Source organism: Lonchura striata, chromosome 3, assembly GCF_050655825.1.
Source record: "Lonchura striata isolate lonStrDom1 chromosome 3, ASM5065582v1, whole genome shotgun sequence".
Lineage (NCBI taxonomy): Eukaryota > Metazoa > Chordata > Aves > Passeriformes > Estrildidae > Lonchura > Lonchura striata.
This window is the reverse complement of record NC_140705.1, coordinates 39,343,360-39,371,038: the sequence shown is the minus strand read 5'-3', so window position 1 is coordinate 39,371,038 and position 27,679 is coordinate 39,343,360. Positions and strand designations below refer to the sequence as shown.

At 36.6% G+C, this 27,679-nt stretch overlaps 1 protein-coding gene across 25 annotated transcripts in view; it reads right to left on the bottom strand.

The window, feature by feature from the left end:
• The window catches only part of KLHL32 (kelch like family member 32), a 118,897-nt gene that overhangs the window by 72,526 nt on the left and 18,692 nt on the right, over window positions 1–27,679 (bottom strand). For 8 of the 25 annotated variants that reach the window (XM_085574880.1, XM_085574881.1, XM_085574885.1 and 5 more), the window contains 3 exons: window positions 26,874–27,062; window positions 20,255–20,337; window positions 17,533–17,737 (listed from right to left, as the gene is read on the bottom strand). In XM_085574880.1, coding sequence (XP_085431006.1) covers window positions 17,533–17,737; window positions 20,255–20,277 — 228 coding nt within the window. In that variant the 5' untranslated portion in view covers window positions 20,278–20,337; window positions 26,874–27,062. The other 17 variants (XM_085574892.1, XM_085574883.1, XM_085574882.1 and 14 more) reach the window with 7 other exon arrangements.

Below are 27,679 nucleotides of genomic sequence, written 5' to 3'. Positions count from 1 at the left end.
AGTCATTCCTTCTGATTTTGCATTTTCTGTTGAATTAAAGTGGTACCAGAGCTTTGTCCAAACCAGCAACAGAAAAGAAGCAAAAAATAGTTTAAAAGCTTTATTAAACAAATGCAGTAAGATACATCCATGAAATATACCTAGGGAGGAAAAAATAAAAAACCTTCTAACAAGTTCAGCCACTTTTCTTATCCATTAAAAATGTAATCAGAGGTGAATATTTTGTTCTCATCTAGTAGCTAATGTGAGGCTTCAGAGCTTGCCAGGAGCTGCAAGGTACTCATCAGCCACCTACTCTTTGGAAAAGCAGACCTGCGTTTGCTGTCTGGGAGAGATAAGCTTCTCAGAAATTCACTACTAGATAAATATTTTGGAAAATACTCCTTTCACACATCAATTCCTGAATAAAGAGAGTAAAGTCTCAAAGAAACTGTCTGCGGAGGGTTAGATTTGCACACCTTCTGTTTGCTCAGCCCTGTCACTGTCTGCCTGCAGAAAGGCTGGAAATGCTCAGAGGTAACAGATGTTCTGTGTCCTCCAACCATGCTACAGTAACAACCTGTACACTACAGACCTGAACATAAGAACCATCTAAAGACAGTGTGGTTACCAATACAGCTTTCTTTCTGTTCAAGGGATAATATTCCACAATGCATTAAGCTTACAAATACAAAGAAACAATCTTATCTGTAAGCCAGACTTCTGCATACACTTACTAACTTTACATTAAGGAGATTATTTTAACACAGAGACTCTAACATAGTCTTTACACAGGGTTTATTACTACACCTAACTTGGTAAAGTCAGCAGGATCAGGCCACTAACTCAGTCACTGTCTATAATCACCCACAGTGTTTTAGAAACACAGCCTCCAGCAGAGTTTTGACCCTGTCAACTAGCACTCTCCCAGGCAATGCCTGGACTATGGTCCAGGAGATAACTCAAGCCATGACTGTTTCAAATAGGCAGCATGGACAAAGGCAAAATGTTCACATAGATTTAGCCATATTGTCACAAGTCATGTTATGCCAGTCTTTTTAGGGCCAAAAGACAAGCCCTCAATCACGTATTTATAACTACAGATATAGTCTAAGAGTGCAGTGGGCTATCAGAGCTGTATCTGCCAGCAAGACACAAAACTGTGACTTTGTGGAGAACCATAGAACAATCTGGGTTGGAAGGGACCATAAAGATTATCTAGTTCCAACCCCTCTGCCATGGACAGAGGTACCTTCCACTAAACCAGTTTGTTGAAAAGCCCTACCCAACCTGGCCTTGAAGACTTACAGGGACAGGGCACCCACAAATTCTCTGGCCATCCTCACAGTCCAGGATTTCTTGTAATAACTAATCTAAACCAACTCTCTTTCACTTAAACTGAAAGCCTTCCCCCTTCTCCTGTCACTACATGCCTTTATCACAAATCCCTCTCTAGCTTTCTTGAAGATTCTCTTTACATAATGAAAGGACACACACCCTGAAGCCTTTTTTTTTTTTTCAGGCTGAACAGACATGATTCTCTCAGCCTTTCTTCATAGGAGAAATTCCCCTTCTAATCAGTTTGGTGGCCTTCTTCTGGACTCATTCCAACAGGTCAAAGTCCTTCCTATACTGAGGACCTCAAAGCAGGATGCAGCACATCAGGTGGCCTCTTGGGAGAACAGAATAGAGGGGGAAAATCCCCTTCCTTTACCTGCTGGCCACACTGCTCTGGATACAGCCCAGGACATGTTTGGCTTTCCAGGCTGTGAGTGCACACTGCTGGCTCATGCCCAGCCTCTCATCCCCCAGCACCTTCAAGTCCTTATCAGCAGAACCACTTTCCATCTGTTCATCCCCCCAGCCTGCCTTAATACTGAGGGCTGCCCAGACACAGGTGCAGCACATTGCACTTGGTCTTACTAAGCCACATGTGATTCCCATGGGCTCATTTCTCAAGCTTGTCCAGGCCCCTCTGGATTGCATCCCATCCTTCACGTGTGTTAACTGCAACACCCAGCTTGGTGTCATCTGCAAATCTGCCAAGGCTGCACTCAATCACTTTGATGAAGGTATTAAGTAACACCGGTCCCAATAAAGACTCCTGAGCGACACCACTTGTCACTAATGCCCATCAATACTCTAAGCCATTGACCTCTGGAAGCAACTGCCCAAACACTTTCTTATCCATCTACCAGTCTCCTCATTGAATTCATCTCTCTCTAATTTAGAGAGAAGGATGTTGTGGGACACTGGGTGAAAGGCTTTTGGCTGAAGTTCAAATAGATGATGTCTGTAGCTCTTCCCTTGTCCTCTGGGGTAGTCACACCTCAAATATTCTGTGAAGGTTTTTGAAACTGAGTAGGAACTACATCTATTTTTCAGGAAACATAGCCAAAGAATTTGATCAAAAGACAAGGCCTGCAATGGTCCTCAGACAGTTCACATCCAGCTGAACTTGATTAGCCTCCAGGAAAGTAGTCTCCCACTTAAATGAACTTCATACTGTTCACTGATCCATACTGCCTTCACCAACAGGCAAATTTCATTTTTAGCCTGATGGTTTTGAGGTTTAATCCAGCATGAGAAAAAAATCTGTTCTACCACAGGCTGAAGCTGAACTCAAACTCAGCCTTTAATTTGCACTCCTGTACCTGAATATTGTAGTTTTACCTGTAAAAAAAATACGGACCATTACATTCTGATTTGAGACTTCACCAAAACCTGGAGAATGAGTTACGGTTGAGCTGTTAAACTCCAATTTCAGATGCATCCCTGAAAACACTCAAAGATTTTGTGATCATATATAGATCCATCAGTTATGCTTGTAATACAAGGCTACTAACCTACTTTATTTTTCTCTTGGGTACATTAAAAATGAGGCAATAAGATAAATATCTCAGGTGAATGCAGAAGTGACAGACAAGAAAAACAAACTAAATACAAAATATTTTGACAAATGCACAACTCAAAGTCAAACCTATCAGAAAAGCTACCAAATTTGACTAAGCATGAAACATTTATAGTCTTATTTATTGACTTCATTCAACAATGCTATTATATTTTATTTTAAAGCACTTCAGCTTGAAATAAAATCTATTTGATTATGCCTCATTTCTGCTTCAACATCTTCATGATATTTGAAAGCACAGGTTGCCAGTGTTAACCAAAAATATCTTTTATAATAAAACCCACTAATGAGAGGACTTACCATTTTTTTTAGCTTCTTAAATATCCAGATCTTGTTCTGCCACACAATCATATAACTAGGTAACACTGTAGTAAATAAATTGATTGTTTAAATTCTGATATTTCAGTTAAGATTTAAAGTAAGTAAACCCAATCTCCCAATGGAAAGTAAGTACAAGATTTTTTGGCAACTACTCCAAAATTCAGATCTCAACATGCTGACACAAATGGATGCATTCCATTTGTGAAATTCCACCTGAGATCACCCTTATTTCAGATGCTACAGATTTGGATGGCCTTATTTTTGGGAGGCAGGCAGATACTTTATTAGCTCCTCTTTTTGGAAGAAGGAAGGAATCAAACATCCAGCCTTCTTCTAATCTTGACCCGAAACAGAAAAAAAGCTACAGAACTATACCCAAAGGAAAAAGAAAACAAAACAAAGTCCTTAGATAAAAATATTCAAGCCATAAAAAAATTCTTGGACTCTTGAAATCTTCAAAGAAATACAGCAAGCTGGTGAGCATTTAACACAGAGCACACCTGTAGTTTCAACACTTGGCCCTAAGTAGTCACAGGCACCTTTATAAAAACATTTTCTTCTAGAAACACAGAATACAAAAGTCAACAAGAGCTCAAAACTGAATGACACACAAGTACAGGGTGTATAGACTTAGATGTGATCAGATCTGATAAAACCAGGCAGAATTGTCAAAGATTTTTAGCACAGTCATTGTGCCTGACTTTCCATGCTCAGCGTATTGTTTAGCTTTCAAAAGCAAAATGCACAATAGCTGTAAAATAATACCAAATTACTGCTAAAATGTCCAGACACATTGATTGTACCAGTCAGGCAGCACTGCAGCAACATATATGGACTCCTTCACAACATACTACTTCAGGAACAGATACGTGGGTAAGAGAAACACAAGATGTGTGTCAAAATCCCCAAAATACAAATTGCTCACTGTCACAACGGTGACATATAAATTGCTCCTTGCCTTTGAGTAATTTTCTTACTTACTCAGGTGTTCCATATCCATGAGAGTAATGAGCTTTTCCTCACTTGTACACATCAACCTTACAGCCATGTCAGTCATAGCAAACAGAAAATGATCACAAAACAACCAAGCTGTACGTATTTTAAACAAGCAAATTTTGTCAGTGAATTCCACATATCTTAGTGGCTTTTTAAAGGCAAGAAACAGAATCAAAACATATGCAGTGTCAGAAGACAGGTAAATTACGTAAAATGAACAAATGGTTATACTTTATGTTGTTAAAAAGACAGCACTGTGACTGAAATCATAAGTAATTACCTGCTGTGACCTGAGGCTTTCAAGAAATACCCTCCTTCTATGTAAAGAAGTACATAGTACCAGTGCATAGCAATAACCTCTACAATATCTCAAAGTTCCCTCAGCAAGATTGTCAAGAGACATTAATCACTTTCCATTTTTGTTTGATTCAACTTTAAATGCAACATTCAAAAGAAATCTAAGCTTTCAAAACCAGGCAAGTAAAGTGAGCTTGCTACAGTAACCTACAGTACTCCAAGCGTAATATTTCCTCCCTCTGATTTCTCAAACAGTGCTTTGTTAACAACCAGCAGCCCTAGATCCAAGTCCACTATAACACAAAAGCATAGACCTGACCTACAAAAATTCTTGTTCAACCACAGACTTAGCTGCACAATAATAATGTCCTGGGATAGAATTACCCAGGTAATTTAGAATTATCTCCTCTTAGCAAATTAATTGCTAAAGAACTGATCAGCGAAGTCACCAAGGTTTTATTTAGCTATTCATCTTGTTGCATTGAATTTTCTAAGTAATTAACATTATCTAGCATTGTTTTACTCTTAAAAGAGATTATCTGACATCTCAAATTTCTGCCTCCACAAACAATACTTCAAAAAATTATTTTAAAATAGATAGGCATCTTCATTAAGGGCATTATTTTACTCAAATTTACTTCCCACATCATAGGGGGAATGTACTTAATTCTACATTCACCTGTTCCATAGCCTTTTCTTTATGGGAAATTGATTGCACTTCTCATTTCAGGCATCAGAAAAGCTATAAAGAAAGTAAGCCAACACTTCAGAGACCTGAGATCAATTTCCCACACTGCTCAGGAAATTCAGTTATGATGTGATAACTCAAGATTTTTTCCATTTCACGTGCAACTTTAGCCCGGTGAGAAATCTTACTGGCATCAATCATCTGTTGATCAATAGCACATTCTTTCTGATTTGGGACCTCAGTTTATCTGTCACTTGGACTACAAAGTATCCAGTCCTGACATAATCTTTACTGTTTGGATTATAAACTTTTTCAGGCCAAAACATTACACTTTGCAGTTTGTATTAAAAATAGCAATTCCCTGTTCATATAACAGTAATATTAAATAAATAAATCATAATCTCTTTCATCTACTTTGTTCTATTACTCCTGAAATAACCTTTGGGTGTCCTTAGCTTCAAGTTCTTATTCTTCATTACATAAGCCATGTAATTTTTCCTTTACTGTTTTCACCTATCACAACAAAAAAGAATACATTCAGAATCTACGAACAGAAGTTAAAATACTGCTTTGACAAATGACCATGCCCACATCAAATATCAACTATGCTCTAGTTGTGCAATGTATACTTATCTGAATAACCAATTTGATATGTTTCTTTACAGCATGTAAAAATGTGCCTTGTTCTTCTTATAACTAGCTTTGTTTCTCTCCCAGTTCAAGCCTGTCTATCCTAAATGAATCATCAGCCAATCAGCCATGTCCTCTGGAGTCTCTTGAACACCGAAAAACATATCCATCAATACCAATTGCATAAAATATGATTAAGAGGCTCATTACACAATTCTTCTGAAAGGAGTTCTATATAAATTCACAGAGAAAATGTCACATAACATCAGTCACTGATAACTGAGCCTACAGTAATTCATCTGCTTTATGAAATTTACCTAAATATTGGTTTTTAAGCATATGTCAAGCAACTAAAATGAATCCCATGAAATGGAAAGGTCAGCTATCAGTCATAGTTTAAGAGAATATATGGTTAAAAAAATAAAACTGAGCAGCAAACTATACAACTTTATGCACAGTATTCAAGTGTAACATATTACCTACCATTAGGAAAGCAAATTCCACTGAACCTTTGGAGTGTCTTTTAGTATGTCAGTGTCAGACAGCCTTACATAATTACATGGCCCCAAAGAGCTTACCAAACCAAGGATATATACAAGGCACTTGTTATGTCACACTCTAGATATAAAAAAATATACCCTTCTTGGTATCTTTCATAATAAGTAATGAAAATTTCAATAAAGAACTACCTTACTGTTTAGAGAACCTAAGGATGTGAGATTTTTTCCTGTTTGTATAGTATATTGGATATTCCATCAAGAACAAAGTGGTTTTCTTGGTTGTAACACAGCACAGGGTCTTTACTCCTAGTCAAAATAAAAACTTCAAGATTAAAAAAACCAAAACAACAAAACCCTAAAACAACAATAACAAAAACAAATAAACAAAACCTCAAATAAACAAAAAAATCCCCAAAAATGTGCTGCTAGCAAGTTATATTCTTGATTCAACCTGCATCAAACATAATTCATGTTTTGATAGTCAGAGTTTAACAGAGCAATGTGCCTTCCCCAAAGCTCTGCTTAGGTACACAATCCTAAATTAAGCCACCTGGAAAAAGGAACTCTGTAGCATGCTACTCATAATGATTTGCTGCATCACCACTAAAAAGACTCATATTCAAAATGTAAGTAGTGCCATAAAAACAAAATAATTCTAAAATGTGCAACTCTTTATCACAATAAAAAACCACACAAAACTGTGAACTATTACAGATACAGTAAAGTTATTGGTTTCAATATTTCAAAATTAAGAAGTCACCACAGGTGGTCCTGAATATCAAGATTATTGCTTATTTTATGGCAAATGCAAGAAAACTGAATTACAAGGACACTGCTGTGCAAAACCCTGCACAAAACTCCAATAATGTACAGTCTGTCCTAACAATAGGCACCCATAAGCAGGCTTGCCTTTTGAAGAATTAAGAAAGCAGCATAATTAAAACCAGATTTTTTTGCCAGCATTTCCAGTCAAGCACAGAAAAGTATGAGTCATATTTGCAAATTTTGGCTTAAATTGGTTTAACACTTCCCAGAGAATGCATAAGCCTATTGTTCACATCCTTCGATGATTTTAACAAGTGATATCAAAAGCAAGCCCAGAATAAAATTTTTAGCTCTTGAACTAGCATTTTAGCTACCACAATACATTTAATTCAGGAAGGCAAAGCTTCTTGTAATTCTTTTCCCCCCTCCAAGGAGAAACCATGATCCAAACTTGGACACCTTTAAGGGACTTCATTTTAAAAACATACTTCATACAATGCCATTAAGACAAGTGTCCCACCTTAGTGCATGCAGGCTCTAATACAACAGTTGCACAGCAAGGCTTAATCTAACAGAACTGTAGTAACAATCTTAGTTGTTGTTATAATTACCTCTCTAAGAAGCCATTTACATAATGGGATGTGAACATCATCACACTGACATCCAAATGTTCCAAGCAATAGTAAACCATGGCAATTACTTCTATTCTGCATGGCAACTGCAAAAGCATACTTGTTATGTGAGAAGTCTAATGCTGAAATTTTAAACTATTCATTTAATAAAAGTTTGCACTGGATATCTTTCCTATCTGGCTTATTTTATGAGAGTTTGAACTAGATAACCTTCCTGCCATTTAAAATAATTGTATTTTCCACTATGATTCTAAATCTTGTTTGCCATTAAGAATATAGTACAATTTTGCTAAAGTACCACCTTTAATTTCCACCAACATATGTATTAAGCTCTTCTATACAAAGGCAAAGTAATAAAACCAGTTTATTGACTATTTTCATTTTTTTCAAACCCTTCTACTGATAAAAGCTAAAAAAGTAAACAAACACTAACAATTTGCAAAATAAGAGGAATGACTTGACTAACCAAGCTTGTGTTAATGTTGCAGTCATTTGTCACAGTGGTTTTCATCATCAGCTAAGTTCTACCCTCCATCAGCTATTTCTTTTGGAAAAAATGCCTCTATAAAATCATCTCTTCACTTTATTTTTAGTTGTCTGCACTTGACCATGCTCATTTATCCTTTGGCTTTTCCTTCAACTCTAACAAACAAACACCTTCTGAGCTAAAAGACCACAACGTTGATTTAATTATTCCCATAAATTCTCCAGGCTTGATACGTATTGTTTCTTGTCTGAAATCTAACTCTGACAAGGTAGATGATTAAGTGACAGATACAAGAGCTCCTGAAAATGCAGATGAACATTTCATAAGTTGCCCTAATATTCCTAATTTTTATATAAAATGTGTTTTGTGTACATTTGTTGCCTATTTGATTTTTGCACACATACACACACAAACTTGTGTTCTATACATATACATATACATATACATATACATATACATATACATATACATATACATATACTTGTAATGGATGCAACCTAATTGTGAGGAGTATGTTATGCTGGGCTGTAAGAATCACTTTTTCACAATGTGGAGTCACAAAAAACTTTTGACAGAGGACCTTATATGCCTGGAAGGCAAACTAGGCAAGAGAGAAAAGAGGAGAGATCTTTGCCTGGGTAAGTGACTGAATGCATAAAACAGTGAACAAGGAAAGATGGGACAGTTTTCACAGGGAGTGATGATTCCTGTGGAATAACTCACGTTTAACATATAGAGAACAGTTCTGGAAAAGGGCAAGAGCAGTGCAGGTAAAAATCCATTGAGGCAAAGCTATGCAAAGAAGCAAGAGCATGGATAATGTGATAAACTCTAAAAGGATTGCATGGAATAGACAGCTGGCTTCTAAAATGGTAATTACAAAAATGAACATATGAGGTTAATAAAAAATCATCCCAGTCCTCAGCAACAAAAATGAAAAAAAAAAATTAAAAAGATAATCAAAGCTTAGAAATTTTTTTTGCAAGAGACGAAACCCAGAAATCAATCCTATGCCCAAACGGAAATTTACACCTTGCCTATTGCATGCAATTCCCTTACCCTCAGTTGACAAAACATATACTAGAGCTGTCAAAACTTTGGAGAAGAGCAAGAAGCTTCCTCAAGCATTCTGCACAGCTTCCATTTAAATATCATCTGATTAAGACAAATGTTTACAGCCTGGAAGAGAGATGATTGAGTAACATGAGAAGAACCAGTGGTTATCTTTTCCAGCAGAAGAAGTAAAGGGAATCAGATTAAACTGGTAGAAATCAGATTGACTATAAACAAAAGCAGATCTTCATACAACAGGCAGCTGGCCACCCTGTAAGGTGGATGAGAAATCTTACACAGGCCCAAAGGGGAAGAAGATAAAAGCTTAGAAGAAAGACATATTAAGGATTGTTGAATAGACAGGAACACACTGCTCTGAAATGTCCCAGAGATGAAATGAGCTGGGGAATTCTCTGGAACACACACAGACACTTACCCTGGATTTACTCCTTTTCAGCAGACATCACAAACAGTTTCTGCTAAAGCAAGTAGCCAATGATCCAACTCAGTGTGGCTGTTCTTATGCTCTCACCTAAGGTTGCTAAGGGCATCTCTCTCCTTTGAGGTATTACCTATCAGGTAGCAGATTGAGAGGCAGTTTGATCCATTTGGACACACATTAGGTCATTCAGTGAGAATGGATTGGGATTTAGAGAAGTTTTTGACATCTAAAGTTTGCAAACTGGCTGGCTCAGGCAGACTAACTCCTGCCAAAGACAAGCAACCAGCAGCACTTCACAAAGCTGTTCAGGACAGTCAAATGCAAAGGTTCCACAGCTTAAATCCAGCCTTTCACAATATTCACTGCCTACAGTGACATGAATTCAATTTGCCAGTATTATATTTCAGTCTACTAAAATTAAGGTGCTGAAAGGATGTAAAACAATGGCACTGTTGACAATGAAGCAAATGAAGTATTTAAAGAAAGGTATCTCCTCTAAATTTCAAACAAGCATGTTGTGCAACACAAAAGCCAGAACTTCATTGTAATGGGCTTCTTATACAAACAAAGGAGACTGAAACACTCCCTGAGGGGGCATCCAAAAGAAAATCGGCTATTTCAAGAATGTTAAAAATTCTAACACATCTTTGTCTCTTTTGTTAGATACTTCTCATGTTATCAAAATAGTATGTGGGTACTAGTCACTGAAGCTTAAAGTGATATGCTGCCCAAATAATTCCCTTGGGTATTTTCAGCTTCACTACACCCACAGAATAGTTTTATTTTTCCAGAGGTTGTGTAGGAAGATACTGACAGAGACTACAATATATACAAGAGCATCTACTGCATCCAACAATGTTCTGAAACACAAGACTTTCTCACCAGCTATAGGGACTGAGAAGAAAACTGGTACAAAATGCTTCTCTGCCACAGGCCTGCCCCAATAAATTGGTTTTCATGGGCAAACACTAAGCCACATAGAAATGCAGCTGAGCCCAGCCCAAACTCAGAATATTTGTTATGGCAGCACTGCAAAATTGAACTGAGGTAGCCTGAATCAAGCAAAGGAGATGGTAAAGAAAATGGACAACCAGAGGAACATGGCTGTAATGACTCCTTTCTCTCCTGGTTTTAAACTGAGAGAATGCATCAATCAAGTAGCCAAACACCACATGTTGTTAGCACACTATCTGAGACAGCCACAGCCTGCTATGGCCTATCTCATTAACTGCAGAGATGATTTTGCCATATATAACCATGGTGCACACACTTACCATACAGGCACTTCAAAAATGGAAGAGTAAAAAAAAAAAAGGAAGATGACACTACAGCATATTGTCTACTGTCCAACCCTGACAGAACTGAAATTAATTAATTCATTAACTATGAGAATGGCAACATAAACATATTTACGCAGGCAGAATAACAACTGTTGGGAATTTGAACACAGAATTCAGAAAAGAGAAGATTATTGTAGATGTTTTTGTTAGCACCAACACTGCTGAGCTGTGGGAATTCTGTCTGCAGCAAAGAGAAATTGCTTCAGAGCCTCACAGAATAAAAACTCATTAAATAAAAGATAAGGATGAACAAAATAAAATAACTCAGACACATTCTTTTTTTCATTTCAAAAGAATATTACTTATTTAGAAAGCTTTAAACAGTTTGCAAACCATTTTTACTCCAGAAGTAAAAGAGCTTGTTCAGATGAACATTACACAAGATACCTCACACCTTCTAATGCTTTGATTTAATTTAGTAAAACAATTGAAGTGTCTATATCAAAAAATATTATGAAAAATGAAGGAATGTACAGCTTTCTTGATACTCAACTGGAACTGCATTACTGAATAATTAGTAGTAACATTCTAATTTGTATTTAAACTTTTATACTATCCTAGTAAATTCACTCAATTTTTTTCCAGGCCTCCTCCTATTTTAGACAAGTTCTTTTTTTTTTTTCCCTAATGAAAAGCAAGCAGCACTGAGTTCTCATTCTCAACAGGTGGCATATAAGTAACATGTTCACAAAACCAGACAGATCCAAGACCTCCCTGGACAGCCCGTTCCAGTGCTATGCTAACCCCAATGTAAATTTTACCTCAGATTGAGGTGGAACTTCTCTTATTTAAATTTATGGCCATTGTTGATTATCCCGTTTTCCAGGAAGGAAGTTCAGAAGCAGCCATACCCATCCATATGTGGCTTGGGGCTAGGGAAGGACTGCAAGTAGAACTACTGTTTGTTTGGAAGAACAGAGCTGATTTGGCCCAATGGGAAGAGCTTATATTTTTAAAGGTTATCTGGAAAGACAATTGCTAAGTAGCATCACTTTCAGGGTATGATATAAAAGAAGGTACTGTTTTTTTAGTAGACACACAGCAATGTGAGTACTAAACTATTGAAAGAGAAAATCACATTATACTGCAAAAGCAGCAGGTAACCCTGTTTTTCAGAATTAGGTCTTTAGATCTATCTCTAAGAAATATCAGGGAGAGCTTTTTCCTCTTTATTATTAATATAACAATATTTCAAAAGCTATTTGCATCAATCACCTTTTTAATCCTCAGGGATTGGTTTATCCCCTAACCTTATCATAAAACAATGCAATATACTGCAAAATATGAACAATCAGCAATGTTGTGGACAAAGGAGGAAACCATCTGACAACGGGCAGGAAAGAGAGCACAGAAAACCCTGAGAAGAAACTGCTTAAGGATCAACTGTGGCAGTAGTACAAAGTCTGTGTGCAAAATTATTGTCTACTAGTTCATTCTAGATAGGAAAAATTCTTCTAAGAATTGAGCATGCTCCTTGTGGAAGAAGAATCAGAATATTATTGACATTTTAAAATCTATTCCATATAATTGATATAATTGTTCAACTAAATTAGATGGAAAATCTGCATGTATTTGAGAAAGATCAAAGTCCTGCAACTAAAAACCCACTCAAATGAAAAGTAGGGAAGAAGAAGAGTTTTTCTGACTGCAAAACCAATGCATTTTGTAGAAGAAAATCTTGAGGTTATATAATCACCTGCCAACACTGTAAATGCCTACTAATGAAGTCATGCAGTAACATTTCATTTTGCTCCCAGAGGGGAAAAAAGCAGAGGAATCTTTTAATTGGAAATGACTTAGCTTGCTAGAGCTATCACAGTCACACATATTAGCTCAACTGCCTTGTCCCAGTGCAATAGATTGAGACAAATGCAAATCACAGCATGTCAATATGGAAAAGTTTGCCTAAAATGATGTTTCTTGCTTTAAAAAGAACACATAAAAATACAGATGTTTACTATTCTTTAGAGTAGTCTTTTAGAGTATGGAGATAACTACTATATTCCTTAGGACATTTTGACAGAAGGGGTACTTCAGAAGCAGAAAACAAATCAAAACTCCTATTTTTCAAGTGTCTAATTTTGCAGTTTTACTCCATATACAGAGTCTTTGTATCAAATTTCCAAAGGGATTTTTTTTCATAAAGGGAAAACCCATAAAATTCTGGTGTATAAATGTAACAAACTTCCAAACTAAGAGTTATTCTTAGGATTTAAAGTTCAGTGTTTCTGTACAGCTGGAACTGTGAGACTGACTATACCAACAGGAAGAATGAAAGGCCTGTTGGTACCCTGGAAGGCTGGCCTTTAAGTGTTTTGCTGAAGCTCAGGTCTCTGGCTTGTCTTAGGAAAGCAAAGGATTTTACTCCAAGCTATAATCTCAAGGAAAATTTGATAAGGAAACTTTATGGCCTTCTCTGTCCACTCTTCCTCACATAACTGGCTCCAATTGCCCCAGTCTGTAAAATGACACACATTTAGTTACCTTTCTAAAGCATTAACAATTTTTCTTTCCAGTAAAAGAAAGACATAAGCATCAATTTGTAAGAAAATATGCTGCTCAAGAAAACATTACAATTTAAGAAGGAGATCCATCCAAATCAAAGTAGACACAGAACAAAACTGCATAAAACTATACAAACCCTCCATAGAAAGCAAACATCAGTCTTTTGAAGAAGCTGTTTTACAATAGTGGCAAAAAAGGAAAAACAAACTATTCACTCTGATAGAGCCCTGCATAGAATTGAACATATTTTTGGAGACCTGGAAAAAAGACTGTAGTGGAACTGATGATGGCTAGATGCCAGGCACCCATCCAAAGCTGTTTTCTCAGTTCCCTCCACAAATAGACAGGGGAGACAAAATATAATGAAGTGTTCATGAGTTAAGGAACAGGAGACATCACTCAGCAAATACTGTCATGGGCAAAATGAACTCAAATTGGGGATATTAACAGAATTCATTACTAACAAAATCAGAACAGGACAGTGAGAAGTAAAATAAAGCTTAAAAAGAACTTCCCTGTACCTCTTCCTCCTTCCCAGCTCTACCTCCTCCCCCAGTGGTGCAGGGAGACAAGGAATGGGGGATATGGTCAGTCCATCACCAGCAGTTTCTCTCACTGCTCAGGAGAGGAGTCCTCTGCCTGATGCATCGTGGGGTCCCTCCAAGGGGAGAGAGTTCCCCATGAACTTCTCCAGTCTGAGTCCATCCCACAGGCAACAGATCCCCTCAAACTGCTGCCATGTGGGTCACTCTTCCTCAGGGTGCAGTCCTTCAAGGACAGGCTGCTCCAGTCTGGGCTCCCATGAGGGCCTCAAGTCCTACCAGGAAACCTGCTCCAGAGTGGACTTCTCTCTCCATGGGTCTGCAGGTTCCTGTCAGGCCAGCACAGGCTTTCCAGGGTTTCACAGACCTCTTTCAGGCAGCTACCTGCTCTGGTTAGGGTATCTTCCATGGGCTGCAAGTGGATCTCTGCATCCTCCTGGGCCTCCATGGACTGCAGGGGCACAGCTGCCTCACCACGGTCTTCACCATAGGCTCCAGGGGAACGCCAGCTCCAGCACTCGGAGCACCTCCTGCTTCTGCTTCTGCACTGACCTTGGTGTCTGTACAGTTGTTCCTCTCCCATGTTCTCACCCTGCTCTTCTCTGGCCACAATTACACGTGTACAATAACTTTTTTCCCCCTTCTTAACAGATTACAGAGGTGCTACTATCATCACCTGCTTGGTTCAGCCTTGGCCAGCAGTGGGTCCATCCTGATAAATTTCACATGTCAATGAGCTCTTCATGAATGAATTTAGGTTTAGAAAATCTGAAAGTTTAATCTAAGAATTCCTCCAGGAGAAAACTTAAGGCTAAAAATTATATGATATTAACAGCTATTCTCCTTTATCATCCTCTGGAAATGCCTCTTTCTTTTCACCAACTCTAAAATTAAGCTTGATTTATTCTTCTAAGTCTTAGAAAAAGAATACCCAAGTAGCTCAAATAAGCTAAAATCCCCCAAGATATAAAAAGATTAATAATCTCAGGATAAACACAAAACATTATTACTTTTTAATTGATGCTTGCTTTTTCTAAATTATTAAAATCAGAAACACAGTGTAACTTTATTGCTACCCTCCTCCAGAATATAGATCTTACTTCACGATATTCTAAAAAAATATTTTTGCCTATTAATAAAAAACCTGTTTGCCTGATTTCAGAAAGCACAGGTTCCATATTTATAGCTGATACCTGAAGTCTGAAGAATACATTCTACCAAAGCATAAGAGTTTAGAGGCAGACCAAATTACTCAATGCTGCATAAAGCATTCTCTCAACACTTTTAAACAGAACATATTTATGTAGTAATAAAGACCATTAAGATTTTAATTTGCAATTACTGTCCAGTAACTCAAGTTACTCAACTGGAAAGTTGAGTGACTTGAGTTATTGGACAGTTACTTGTCCAGTTATTGGACAAGTAACTCAACTGGAAATAACAGGATAAACCACAGTGCCCCAAATCTCAACATCAATCAATAAGTGACCAAAGTAGAAGCTGCTCCTACCACACTGCTGTAACACTGGGCACGATGTTTCTCCGCACAGGGTACAATGAGCTCTGGAAAGAGTGTCACAGGTTCAGATGATATGGGACTGTTATGAAAATATTTCAACCAAACCAGAACACAGGCACTATATTAACAGGCAGTTGCTACAAGTAGAAAGGTCCAGACTCTCTCTCTGTGCATGGGGGTGAAAGGAAATAAAAATGCAAAGCAATCTCTGTTACAGCAGGGGATCATGATGAAGCAACATCAGCAACCATGGCAGTACAAACTGTGCTGTAGCAGAACCCATAAGTATGCAGATAAGCTCAAAAAATGAGCAATCAATTGGATCAACACCATCACAGCAAAAGTCACATCAAGGTTAATAACATTTCTTAAATACACAGAATAAATTAAGTCTAAATTCTAACCAAAAGTGAGAGAGAGTTGACAGGGAGATAAAAACCCTGCTCAGGTAATCAGAGATATGGAGAAGTTGTCATACTCTGTATTACTACTGTAACAAGACAAAAAGATCCCCATAAAGAAGTTCATCACACTACAATTACTGTGTAGACAAAATATTTAATAAATTTACTTTGTTAGAGAAGATAGATCTTTAAATTAATTTCAATTTTAGTCTCTGATTAACAACAGGATGACTCACATTTAAAAATACCAGTCACCTACGAACTATAGATGGTCCAATATTTTGAGTGGGCACACTGTAATGAAGGTTAGTAGAATTGTCTTATATGAAGGATGCTTTTCCTATGAGCAAATACAATTTTTCAGTTACTTCAATTCCAGATCGGAATTAAATTGGAATTGTCTGAATCAGATTTCCCAGGGGATATTTTATTTTACATCTTGGAAACACTTGTTTATGAAAATAAATTTTATCACATTTAAGAAATTACTACGGCTTCGTCTTTGAGAGCAACCATTTACATCAAAAATCATTTACAAAAATCCAATCTCAAGTTGAAATAAATTGCATTTATCATGGTATCACAGAATGGCTTGGGTTGAAAGTGTAAAGATCACCAAGTTTCAAACCTGCTGCCATGAACACTTCCCACTAGACCAGGTTGCTCAGAGTCCCATCCAACCTGGCCTTGAGAACTTCCAGGGATGGGGCAGCCACAAGTTCTCAGGGCAACCTGTTCCAGTGGCTCACCAGCCTCACAGCAAAGATTAAATTTAAACTCCCTCAGCCCATACTTCCATACTCTAATCAGAGAATCATAGAACATGCTGACTTGGAAGGGGGGCATCAGTATCATCAAGTCCAACTCCTGGCCCTGCAAAGGACACCCCAAGAGTCACACCACATGCCCAAGGATATCGTCCAAATGCTTCTTGGACTCTGTCGGGTGTGGTGTTGTGTCCATTTCCCTGTTCCACTGCTTAACCACCCTCTGGGTGAAAAGCTTTTCCTGATATCCAGCCTAAATATCCCCTGACTCAGCTTCATGCAGTTTCCTTGAGTCCTTTCACTGGTCATCAGAGAGGGCATCAGTGCCTGCCCCTTTGCTTCCCCACATGAGGATGTTGAGGACCACAGTGAGGTCTTCCCTCAGTCTCCTCTTCACCATCTTCTAATCATAACTCTCATATATTCTACAAAAATTTCCAGATACTAAAATATCTTCCACTTTCTCACTTTACTGGGGCATTAAATTCATAGAAAGATGTACACTGCCTATCTCTGTTGGGGGCAGAAGGAGGGGAAGACTTACCATAAATAATCGTTTTAAAAATCTGATTTATGTTCTAAACATTTCTTTCCTATGGATATTTAATGTTGCATACTCTACCGAGTGTGCAATAATCCTGCATTTTCCAAAGGCTCAAATTTAAATCTTGTTCAGTATATCTATAATCATCTCCATCCCCCACAATGATAATTTTTAATATTATTATATAAAGAGAAAAATCTTGGGACTTACTCGGAAGTAGTCACTGCAGGCTGCCAGGACTGCTTTATGTGCATGGAATTTCTGCTCTTCAGCAATAAGGGTAATGTCACAAAGTATGCCATCACTTCTTTGTTGGTTCAGAGCTGCCAGGACAGCATCATTGTGGGAACTAGACTGACAAAGCCTCTGGCCTGTCAGCATTTCCTGAACACTGAGAGGGGAAAGGGGAAAGAGTCTGTCAAAAAAAAAAAACCAAAAACATGTACAAAACAAGCACATTCTGTCAGGAATACAGAACAACTTTTTCTAAGACAAGATAGTTTGACAAGATAGTTTGATAATTCTTGGAAAGCAAAAAAGTCATGAACCCTGTCAGGCAAAAATCTTTACACAGCATAGACATCAGAAGAAAAGCTCAATATAACAAAGCATTATGAAAACTGGTTATATACTCAAATTTAAAAACCTCAATGGTTCTGATTTCTCATTTCCTGTACCAGAAGTCAGCTGAACTCACAGGACTAATTCATTTCAGGATTAAATGAGAACAATAGAGGTCTTAGGTCAATGGACCACCAGAAAACTTTAAGTAGTTCAAACTGAAGCACTACTGAAAAAAAGGGTATATGTACGTGTGCAAGAACTTCTACTCTCTAAAAAGAATGATGCTTCATGGTCTCAGGTGGCCTGTTTAAGTCTGATGCTGAGCTACTGAATGTTTTCAGATCACTTCAGGCTATTCATATTTATGAAGAGCTGTAGTGTTTTTTTGATTGTCTGTTTTGTGTTTGGGGAAAGGAAGAAGATGCTTGTTCAACTTTAAAATACCAAGGCCTTCTCCACCTCTGAATATTTCCATGTATGAACTGCATATAATCCAGTCTAGGACTGTCTGATTTCAGCATCCTTTTTGTATAGCAGAAGGAAGAGACAAGATAACTGCTGATGCAGATGGAAACAAATCAAAACATATCAGAAAATCCTCTCTGGTACAAAACAATGCAATTATTTGAGCTCTGTGAGACTACCAATTTAAATTGCCAGAGAATCCACCTATGTGTTTATAGAAGGTGAGTTTACAGAGAGTAATCTCAGCACAAATCAAAGTGAAGTTTGTTTTTTTTTTAAAGGGGTGAATAACCCATCATCTTTCCAGCACAATCATGTAATTCACTGCATACATGTCTATGCAGCAGCTGTGTGGTTGCAATACTCTCCTTTCTCTGCCCATCCTACTCCTGCACCTCAGGCACCTGTAAACTACTGCAGACCTGCCTTGCAGACTGTTTGCTTTAATCTAACCTTTTAGAGAGACAACAAATAAAATATTACTTCTAGAAGAAGGCTGGTCAAAGAGAAATAACACAGGAACAGAGTGTATCTGAATTTTACTGCCTCTCTGACAGTTTAGATTTCACATATGGACATGCCCTAAATACATTTCAAAAGGACTCATTCAAATTATTCTTTTTTCTTCAGCTGTTATGTTTGTGCAGCCCAACTTATATTCTAAATGACAGTTATCAAGAATTCTAACTTGCTAAACACCAGAGAATTATTTTTAACAGTTATTTCTCTTCTGTAATTTCTATAGCGAAGTGACTAAAACTAGGGCAAGTATAATACATTAGCAATACCCTGAGATGGTTTCTCTTTACTTCTGTTTTTATTAGCCTCTCTCCAAGTGCTGTAAATCAAGAACTTCATTCCTCTTGCTTTTTTCACCATCATCCAGAGGACTATTTCATTCAATATAGAATATATCCGGGATTTTAAACTGAGTTCTATCATAATCTATTTTTCAATTTAGCGACTAAAGTGAAAAATCAATTGCGTGTACCCCTTGTGCTAATAACATATGAAGAATGCATACACATGAAAGGCAATTTGACTGGAATTTATGAATTAAAATACATAGAATAATTAATCATAACATGACTGGTTATTCGTAGTGATATTTTCAACTGATAAATTCAATAGCTATAAAAGCAAGCAAGTTCTGATTCTCTTCTGCCGCAGAATCATGGCAGGGAAGGGGGAACAGAACTGGAATGATAAGGTGTCCCAAGTCATATCGCAGAGTTTTCTGAGCTCCCAGATCAGCATGTTAACTACTATGTAAAACAGAACCATCAGCATATCACACTACTGCAAAGTTCTGCAGAAAACCAATTCAGTTAACAAATTCTGTACAGTGTTCTGTCTGAAAGAAACGTGTTCTGCTCCCAGAAAGTAATTAAATTATAAGTGACAAATTCTCTATTGCAAGAATGGGTAGTACAAACAAATGAGAAAGGCTACACTGGGAAAGAGACAGAAGGGAAGGCAGAAAGATGACTTTGGAGAGAACCTTGGAAGACATTTCACATAACTGGAAAAGTAATATGTCCCAAACAGTGGAACACTACACAGACCCAAAATTATCACCAGCCACCATTTCAGACGCATAAATGTAAAATTCCAGTTGCTTCCACAATCAAAAATTCCAAGTATAAACTAAGGCATAAATAAGATAAGGTATCAAGAGACTTTGGGCCTTCAATCAATCCCAGGCACAGTATTCCCTGCTTGAGGTAAGAAGCAACAACAAGGTAATATTTTGAAGATTATAATAAGGATATGTATTTAATCATGTGAATTCCTATCAATGAACAAAATCATTAGTTTTACTTTTTTCTACTTTTTTAACTAAATCTTTGGTAAACATCATCCTAAATGTTAATAACTTCCTACACACTACCAAGTACTATACCTTAGGCACCTCTCAGATGGCATCCTTCAGTCTTCTGAATATCAAAATTTATAATCCTTTAGGGAAAGCTGTGAGTGTTCCAGCTAGAAAAAGAGAATAGAGAGGAACATTAAAATTCAAAGCATACACAGCCTCAGCCTTAAAGATCAATATTTTCATGATGTGCAATTCAAAAGCAACTTTCACTGTGGCCTTTCCTCTAGACTTTTTTAGAGATTCACACCCTGATATCTGAACATCCTACTGCCCTTGAGGAATGCTTTCCACAAACTCAGGAACACATAATTTAAAAAAAAAACCAGAAGAATATTGAGGAGGGAAGCAACTGTACCAAAAATCCTTCAATGAGAAGAGCAAGCCAAAGGCACATATTAGTTAGTGATTGCTTACTTCCCAGAATAACACACAGTTTTTATGTTCAATGATCCTAAGGGTCTTTTCCAATCTAAAGGACTCTATGATGCTATAATGATTCTGGAAAATATAAGCTGTATAGTACAATCATTTTTATAAACACAACAGCTCGTTTTTTTAAAAAGCAAAATACTGAAGTGACCATATAAATAAACACAGAACAGCTGAAGTGTCCAAAGAACTAAGTTATTGAAAACAGGGTTGTACAGCAGATTTTTAACTGGTGTAGCAGCCAGCACAGCTGACAAGACATTTCAACTTCATATAAGAATTATAAAAGAAAAATAGGTTTTAACTGAATAGTCAAAAAAGAAAAGTATACTACTTTGCTTATTTAAACCGTGTGTGAATTGTCTAATGTAACTCAGTTGAAGTAATACAATTCAGCAAAAAAAGAATGGAAAGATTTCTGTATTTTTCTCTTTTTTCCAAAAATACTTCAATTCTGAGCAGAGGGGTGAGATCATAGAGAACTTATGCTGACACTTCAGTGGGATACTAAGTCAATGGGCATGCAGTGCTTTCCAATGGTGGTTTCAGAACATTTCACTCTCTCCATCAATGATCACCATTCTAGTTCTATTAAGACAATTCACCTTCTCCTTCAAGAGACAGAAAAACAGAGCCTATTAAGTTGGTATTATCAACTAAGGAAGCAAAAACACTTCTGATCAATGTACCTGCTCTTGCATACACCCGTAAGTCAATACTAATGTCTGCCTTTCAGAGATGCTACACCACCCAGAGACTGGTAGAGTACAAATTCAACCTTTCTCAGAACTTTAAGAGGTCCAAAGTCTCTGGCCCACACACTGAAAAACAACTCCAAACCACAAGCAGAAGTGAGAGCAAAGAAAGGAAGGATGAAGACCTGCAGGGAAAAGCATTCCTTCTACAATAATTAAGGCATATGCAACAAAGAATTAACAGAACATTCAAACATTCAGTCCCACACTGCATTTAGTGATTTTACAATAACAAACCAATTTTCCCTAAACTTCAGCACTCTTTCTTTCTCTTCCAAAGCTCCAGCACTGCATGCCTCACTTAAACGTACACCATGTACACTGGTGTGTAAATCATTAAATCAATACTGCACTGAGTTTATTTAGCCATACAGAATTAAGTCAGCTCAATGTTTTTAATAACAGGCAATTTGAAAGCATTATTTAGCCTTAATGAAGAAAAAAAGTTAAGGAGGCACTTCCACCTGTTGTCCATGAATGCTGTGCCAGAACAGTTCTAAAATCATTTGCACCAAGAGTTTATTTCTATTTTATACAGCTGGATGCATCTCCATTATATAAACTGTGATTGGTACCTAAGGAAACTCTTTGCATTAGAATGTTTAAGACATACTATTGTCTTTCTATTTAACTACTTTAAGTAATCAAATCAGTTTAAAAGATTAGTTTATAAACTTAAGGATAAGACATTTGGTTTAAATGGAAAACTTTAAATCCACCTAAATCCTTCTGTTATAGTGAAATACTCCTTAATGCTGGAAATTAACAGGAAAAATATAGGCCAGACAGAAAATCCTCATTACATCCTAGGTCTGAGATACACGCTAAAATTGCCAAAACCCTTTTTTAAAAATAACATATTATTTCACTCTTTGTGATTTTGTGATGAACAATAATTCCCAATACTATAGTATTTTACAACTAAAATATATTTTCTTATTGCTCCATTAGTTTTTTCACATCTTAGAAAAGTGCTAAAATTAAAAATTTGCAAATGAATAAAACTAGTAATGATCCAGCTAGCACTGGAAGAACATAGTATTTTGGTAGAGAATGGTGCACCATTCCTAAATGGAAAAAAAAGCCCTCAACAGGGTTTCCTTATATAAACACAGTGTATCTAGGGATTCCAAAGGTAAGCAATTCAAAAGAAATCTCACATAATGCAAACGATTATGACAAACTAATACACCAAAACAATGTTTGCTCTGTTTGCCTGATGAAATGTCAGTCTTTCTATACATATTTTTGTTGCAGTCTTATGACACAGCAAAATAAACAGTAGGTTTTTTGCACTCTCAGGAAATCTTGGAATGCAGAGTCACTCTGCTGCATCCATTGCACACTGTTAGGCTATGCCGCTTCTTTAATATAAATCACCAGTAGAGTTCAGGAATTATTTGTTCAAAAATTAATTTAAAAAAAAAGCATTTAAGCAGGCAGTATTTCTTCCTTTATTTTAATTGGATATAACACTGGTTTGGAAATATTAAACAAAGTAGTCTACTATCCAAAAATATTGGCAGAATGCATGTGCCCTTTTCCATAAAAAGTCTCATTCATTTAAATTGATCTTGAGAAGCCAATACCATGTTCCTACTTTACACAGAATGCATAAAGCATTGTAAGAATTTCAGTTACATCTTTTCTCATCCTTTTGGTGGGTTTATTTGGGGGGGGGGGGTTATTTGTTTTTCTTGTGACATTTAGGAACAAACTGAAAGCAAGAACATATTTCTGATTAATTCTTGAAAATATGAGCCACCGGAATATGGATTAGATTAAGGGGGGAGGGGTGTAGAAGATCAAAATAAAATTCATATTCAATCTACTTTCTGAAAATAACTTATATGTCCCAAAATTCACAATTTCCTCCCCGTTAACGTAACAAGCTTTTTTTTAGTTCACACACCTGATTTTACAGAGTTGCCCAAAGCATAGTCCAGATCATCACAAAACTTATTCTGTTGCATAAACAGGCTCTGTATTTTATACCGGGTACCTAAGAAACATTTTTTCCACCCTAATTATGCTTATTTTGTCTTGCAAACTTGTAAAAAATGTATATCCATAATGGAAATGAAAATCTATTAATAGTGCCTGAAAACATGCAGGTTTTCTACATAATTCAAATTCATATAAAAAAATTACTACCTTGGTGGTTTCATCATTGATTTTCTCATTTGTTTTAAGTAAGTAAAAACTGAATTACAATCAACTTCAGTGTGAACTCACAGAACATGATATAAGCATTATTTCTGTTAGGTCAAAAATGAAATTATTTAAAAATCCTGATTTAAAATGTGTACAAAAATAAAATAGCATTGGATAAAAAGCTTGTACTATTTTCTTTACTAAGGTAATTACTTCTTAGGCAGGAGTTATGAAACTATCCCACTCCCAATCCCTTGTGTCCCAGCCTAGGTTTAGGGGAAAGCAAGAGTTCTATTACCTATGAAGGAGTCAGAAAAACCCCTCTTGACTGCCTCCATGGTTCTAGGTAACATATTGTGCTGTGGTGGAAGAGGTGAGATTCTGCCCTCCTCACATCTTTGGCAAGACTGACTAATAAAAAAGTGAGACAAATCAAAGTGAAAGACAGGCAACTACCACGTCACACAGATCAGCTTAATACAAGATTCAAGAAATGCTAAAATATGCTTTTGTAGACAGAAGAAATGTTTTCTTGCAAACAAGGCCAGGATCAGAACCCCTTTAAAAGACAGGGTGGAAAATTACAGAGCATTTTGATGTCTTTTATCCCATAAAGAGAATAGTTTATCCGTGAAAAGCTGCAACACAAAATTTGAGCTAAATATCTTTCAAACTGTTCACTGAGATGCAGGCAGCCAACACATAAATCTTCACTGCAGTCAGATGCAGTTTCTGCTCTTGTGATGATCCACATTTGGAGGGAGGTAGAAGAGCCAAGAACCCTTGGGGATGTCTTCAAGGAGCCACTGCTGTGCTCCTCACAATGGCCCCTGCTGCCTCAGAGTGACAGGAGACTGACCTGCCTCTCTGGGGAGATCTGTTACACATCTCAGTGCAGGATGCAGTGAGACTTTGGGAGCTGTGCAGTCCTTTACACTGGCACCACTTAAGGCACCTTTCACCTAGTTGATCACAAATAAACTTGCTGATCTTCTGTTTACCACTAAACTTCACAGAATGGTACTGCATTAGTTAAGTACTGCTCTGCCTTTGAAGTTCTCCAATGTATGAAAAGCTCTCTAATTTCTTCTTTAAATTTTTACTTTGAATTGGGAAAGCTACTCATTTATCAATTACCACATTACTTAAAACAATGCTGCTTATCAAGAATATATTTCAAGTAATTAATTTTAGCTCACTCAAACCATGTAGCCAAACTCTGAGTATTTAAGCACAGATTTTAATCTCATTTCACATAGGTAGCTTTTAGCTACATTCTGAGAGTTCATTTCACTTGTCAGTAACCATAAAAAGTTGTTGATTCATAAAAGATCACAATAAATGTGGGTTTTTTTTTCATTTCTCTGAGTATATATAATGTATCTTTTCAGATAGCAATATTTCATTTTGATATATTTAGTAACATTCTTAATTATGACTGTTGTTATGTTGGAAAACAATAACTCAAAATTACATTATATCTGCTGTGTGCCAAACTATTTTACATAGAAATTTATTAAAATTCATATGCCCAAGAACTGGTTAAAAAAACTAAAAATACTGAATATATAAATCATTTAAAGATACTTTGCATTTTCAAGCAGTTATCTTTAATTAGTTATCTGCTTTCCCTCAAGTCACTCCTTTTCCAAGTGTGTATTTTAAGTATTGAAAAACACTTCCATTTAAACCCACACCACTTCAAGCTAGATGCATGGACAAAGTGAAGGGATGATGAGCTATTTCCTGCAAAAAACTAAAATTTTGAACAAATTGGATAAGTCATGAAGATAAAGCATTTGTATGCAATGAAATGGTATTTTCACTTTGACAGCTCCAAATATCTGGTTTAAATTTGGCCTTTTTTAAAAAAAAAAGAAAATACAACATGGAAAAGCTAACAGAAGTACACTATATTAATTTCATTCCAGAATGGCATCATAGCACATCCTGAGAGAGGCTGCTATGGAATACAGAACTAGACCATTAAGACCATGGCATTTTCTATTCTAGCTTGGCTCCTTATTCACAAAAGCTTCTGCTTCTGCCTGTGGTTTTAGTAAGTCAAAATAAATCATCCTTTCAGGCTATAGTTCACTTTCTCTCAAAGTAAGAGTCTCTTCAGAAACAAAACTATGGGGTTTTAATTCACAGAAAATAAAATACATTATCTTCTACTTTTTTAAATCACATTTCTGCCAAATTTGTCAAAAGGAAAACACTTTGGAAACAGATTTAAGGTTTGACTGCAAACCTGCTCTTCTGAGTATATTAACAGACTTTTCTCACATGCCTGGGAGACAAAATTTTTTCCTCTTTTCATTGAGATTTTTGAGAATTGACCTATTTTTCTCATTTCATTAAAACTGTTCAAGAATGTCAAGTGTAATCAAAACTCTGCCACTACCCAATGTTGTCAGTGAAATCATCACTCAGCTCAAACACAAGTTGGTCAACTAATTTAGTGCCTCAATACAGTGAATTTGAAAAAAAAAGCTTTAATAGTACCCCTTAGATTTAATATAAATTACAAAATTAAGGAAATAAAAAAATTGAAAACTGGGACTTGTTTGGGAAAACAAAAGTCAGTCAAAACACCTCAAGAAAAAATTCAGCAAAATAAATATAAAATAAAACCACAAAAAAATCAAACTGTTACAGTCTTCTGATTAATTACAAACTACTTTCTTGTGAGACTGGTAAGGTCATTGCCATCTTCAGGCCATCAGCTATAGTCAATTAGAATAATGAGGTTTATTTTCTATTTCTACCAAATTATCACCTGACTTCACAGAATAATTAAGAACTTAAACCACAAAAATATAAAATGAAATAACAGGGCTAAAGGCTGTATTAGTAGAACATCTTTATGCCTTTATATCTTCTTTGTAGCATTATATATCTATATCTATAGATAGATAGATAGATAGATAGATCTCAATATATCAGCTTTCAGAAGATTTTCTTCTGAATATACATTCAGATAAATAAAAAGCCAGGCTCGTGGTCATCTGTGTAACTTAAGGCATATATTACCTAAACTACCACCTGAGAAAGAGGTTGTTGCATTCCAGTGATAAAACCATAGATAATCATGTAACCCAACTGAAAACTACAGAGATGAAGGCTGATGATTTTGAAGACAAGTTTTCCTTCCAGGATGTGTGCACAAAGTTTCACTTATTTCATTCAAAAAAAGATAACAGTTTTATACAACTGTAGTAACACACCTTAATGCACTATCATCTTAGCTTTTCAGAGCACTCATTATTGCTGTCATTTAAGCTATGATACTAATTACTCACCTGCTCAAAGGAGTAGGACATAACTTCCAGCAGATTCATTAAGCATGGCTGGGAGAACAATATTACGACTTGATCCTGATCTCATTGAAGAAATCTCAGCTCATGGCAGAAGACTGGACAAGATGACCTTCAAGGGTCTCTTCCAACCCAAACTATTCTATTTTTCTATGAACTTATTTTCTCATCTTTCTGAAAGATAGGCAACAAATATGCAAAACAATCTCAAAATGAAGTATCTAATCCATACACTGAGCTCACCATTGTTCTAAGGGACAAGTCAAAAGGTTTCTGGTCAGTTTTAAGGCATTCTGCTGCTGGTATAAATGAAAATCTCTGTTACTTTGCAAAACTATGCTTTCAAGATTTTTCCTCTAGATGTCATAAAAAGGAAATAAAAGACAGGGTGACTTCAGTAGTTTGTAACTGCATGTTATTTTGGAATTTGATTTGCATTTTCATTGGATTAAAAAAAACAAAGAACCCTGTTCTTCAAGTCTAAACTTATTTTTTTAGAAAATCTGTCAAGTTTGTCGCAAAATCGTAGAAAGGTTTAGGTTGGAAGAGACCTTAAAGATCATCTAGGTCCCAGCCACCTGCCAGGGACAAGGACACCACTCTCTAGACCAGTTTGCTCAGGGCCCCATCCAGCCTGGCCTTGAACACTTCCAGGCATGGGCAATCAGAAATTCTCTGGGTAAGCACTCTGTTCCAGTGCTTCACCACCCTCTGAGTAAAGAATTTCTTCCTAACATCTAATCTAAATCTGCTCTCTTGCAGTTTTAAACATTTTGCCCCATGAACCTTGT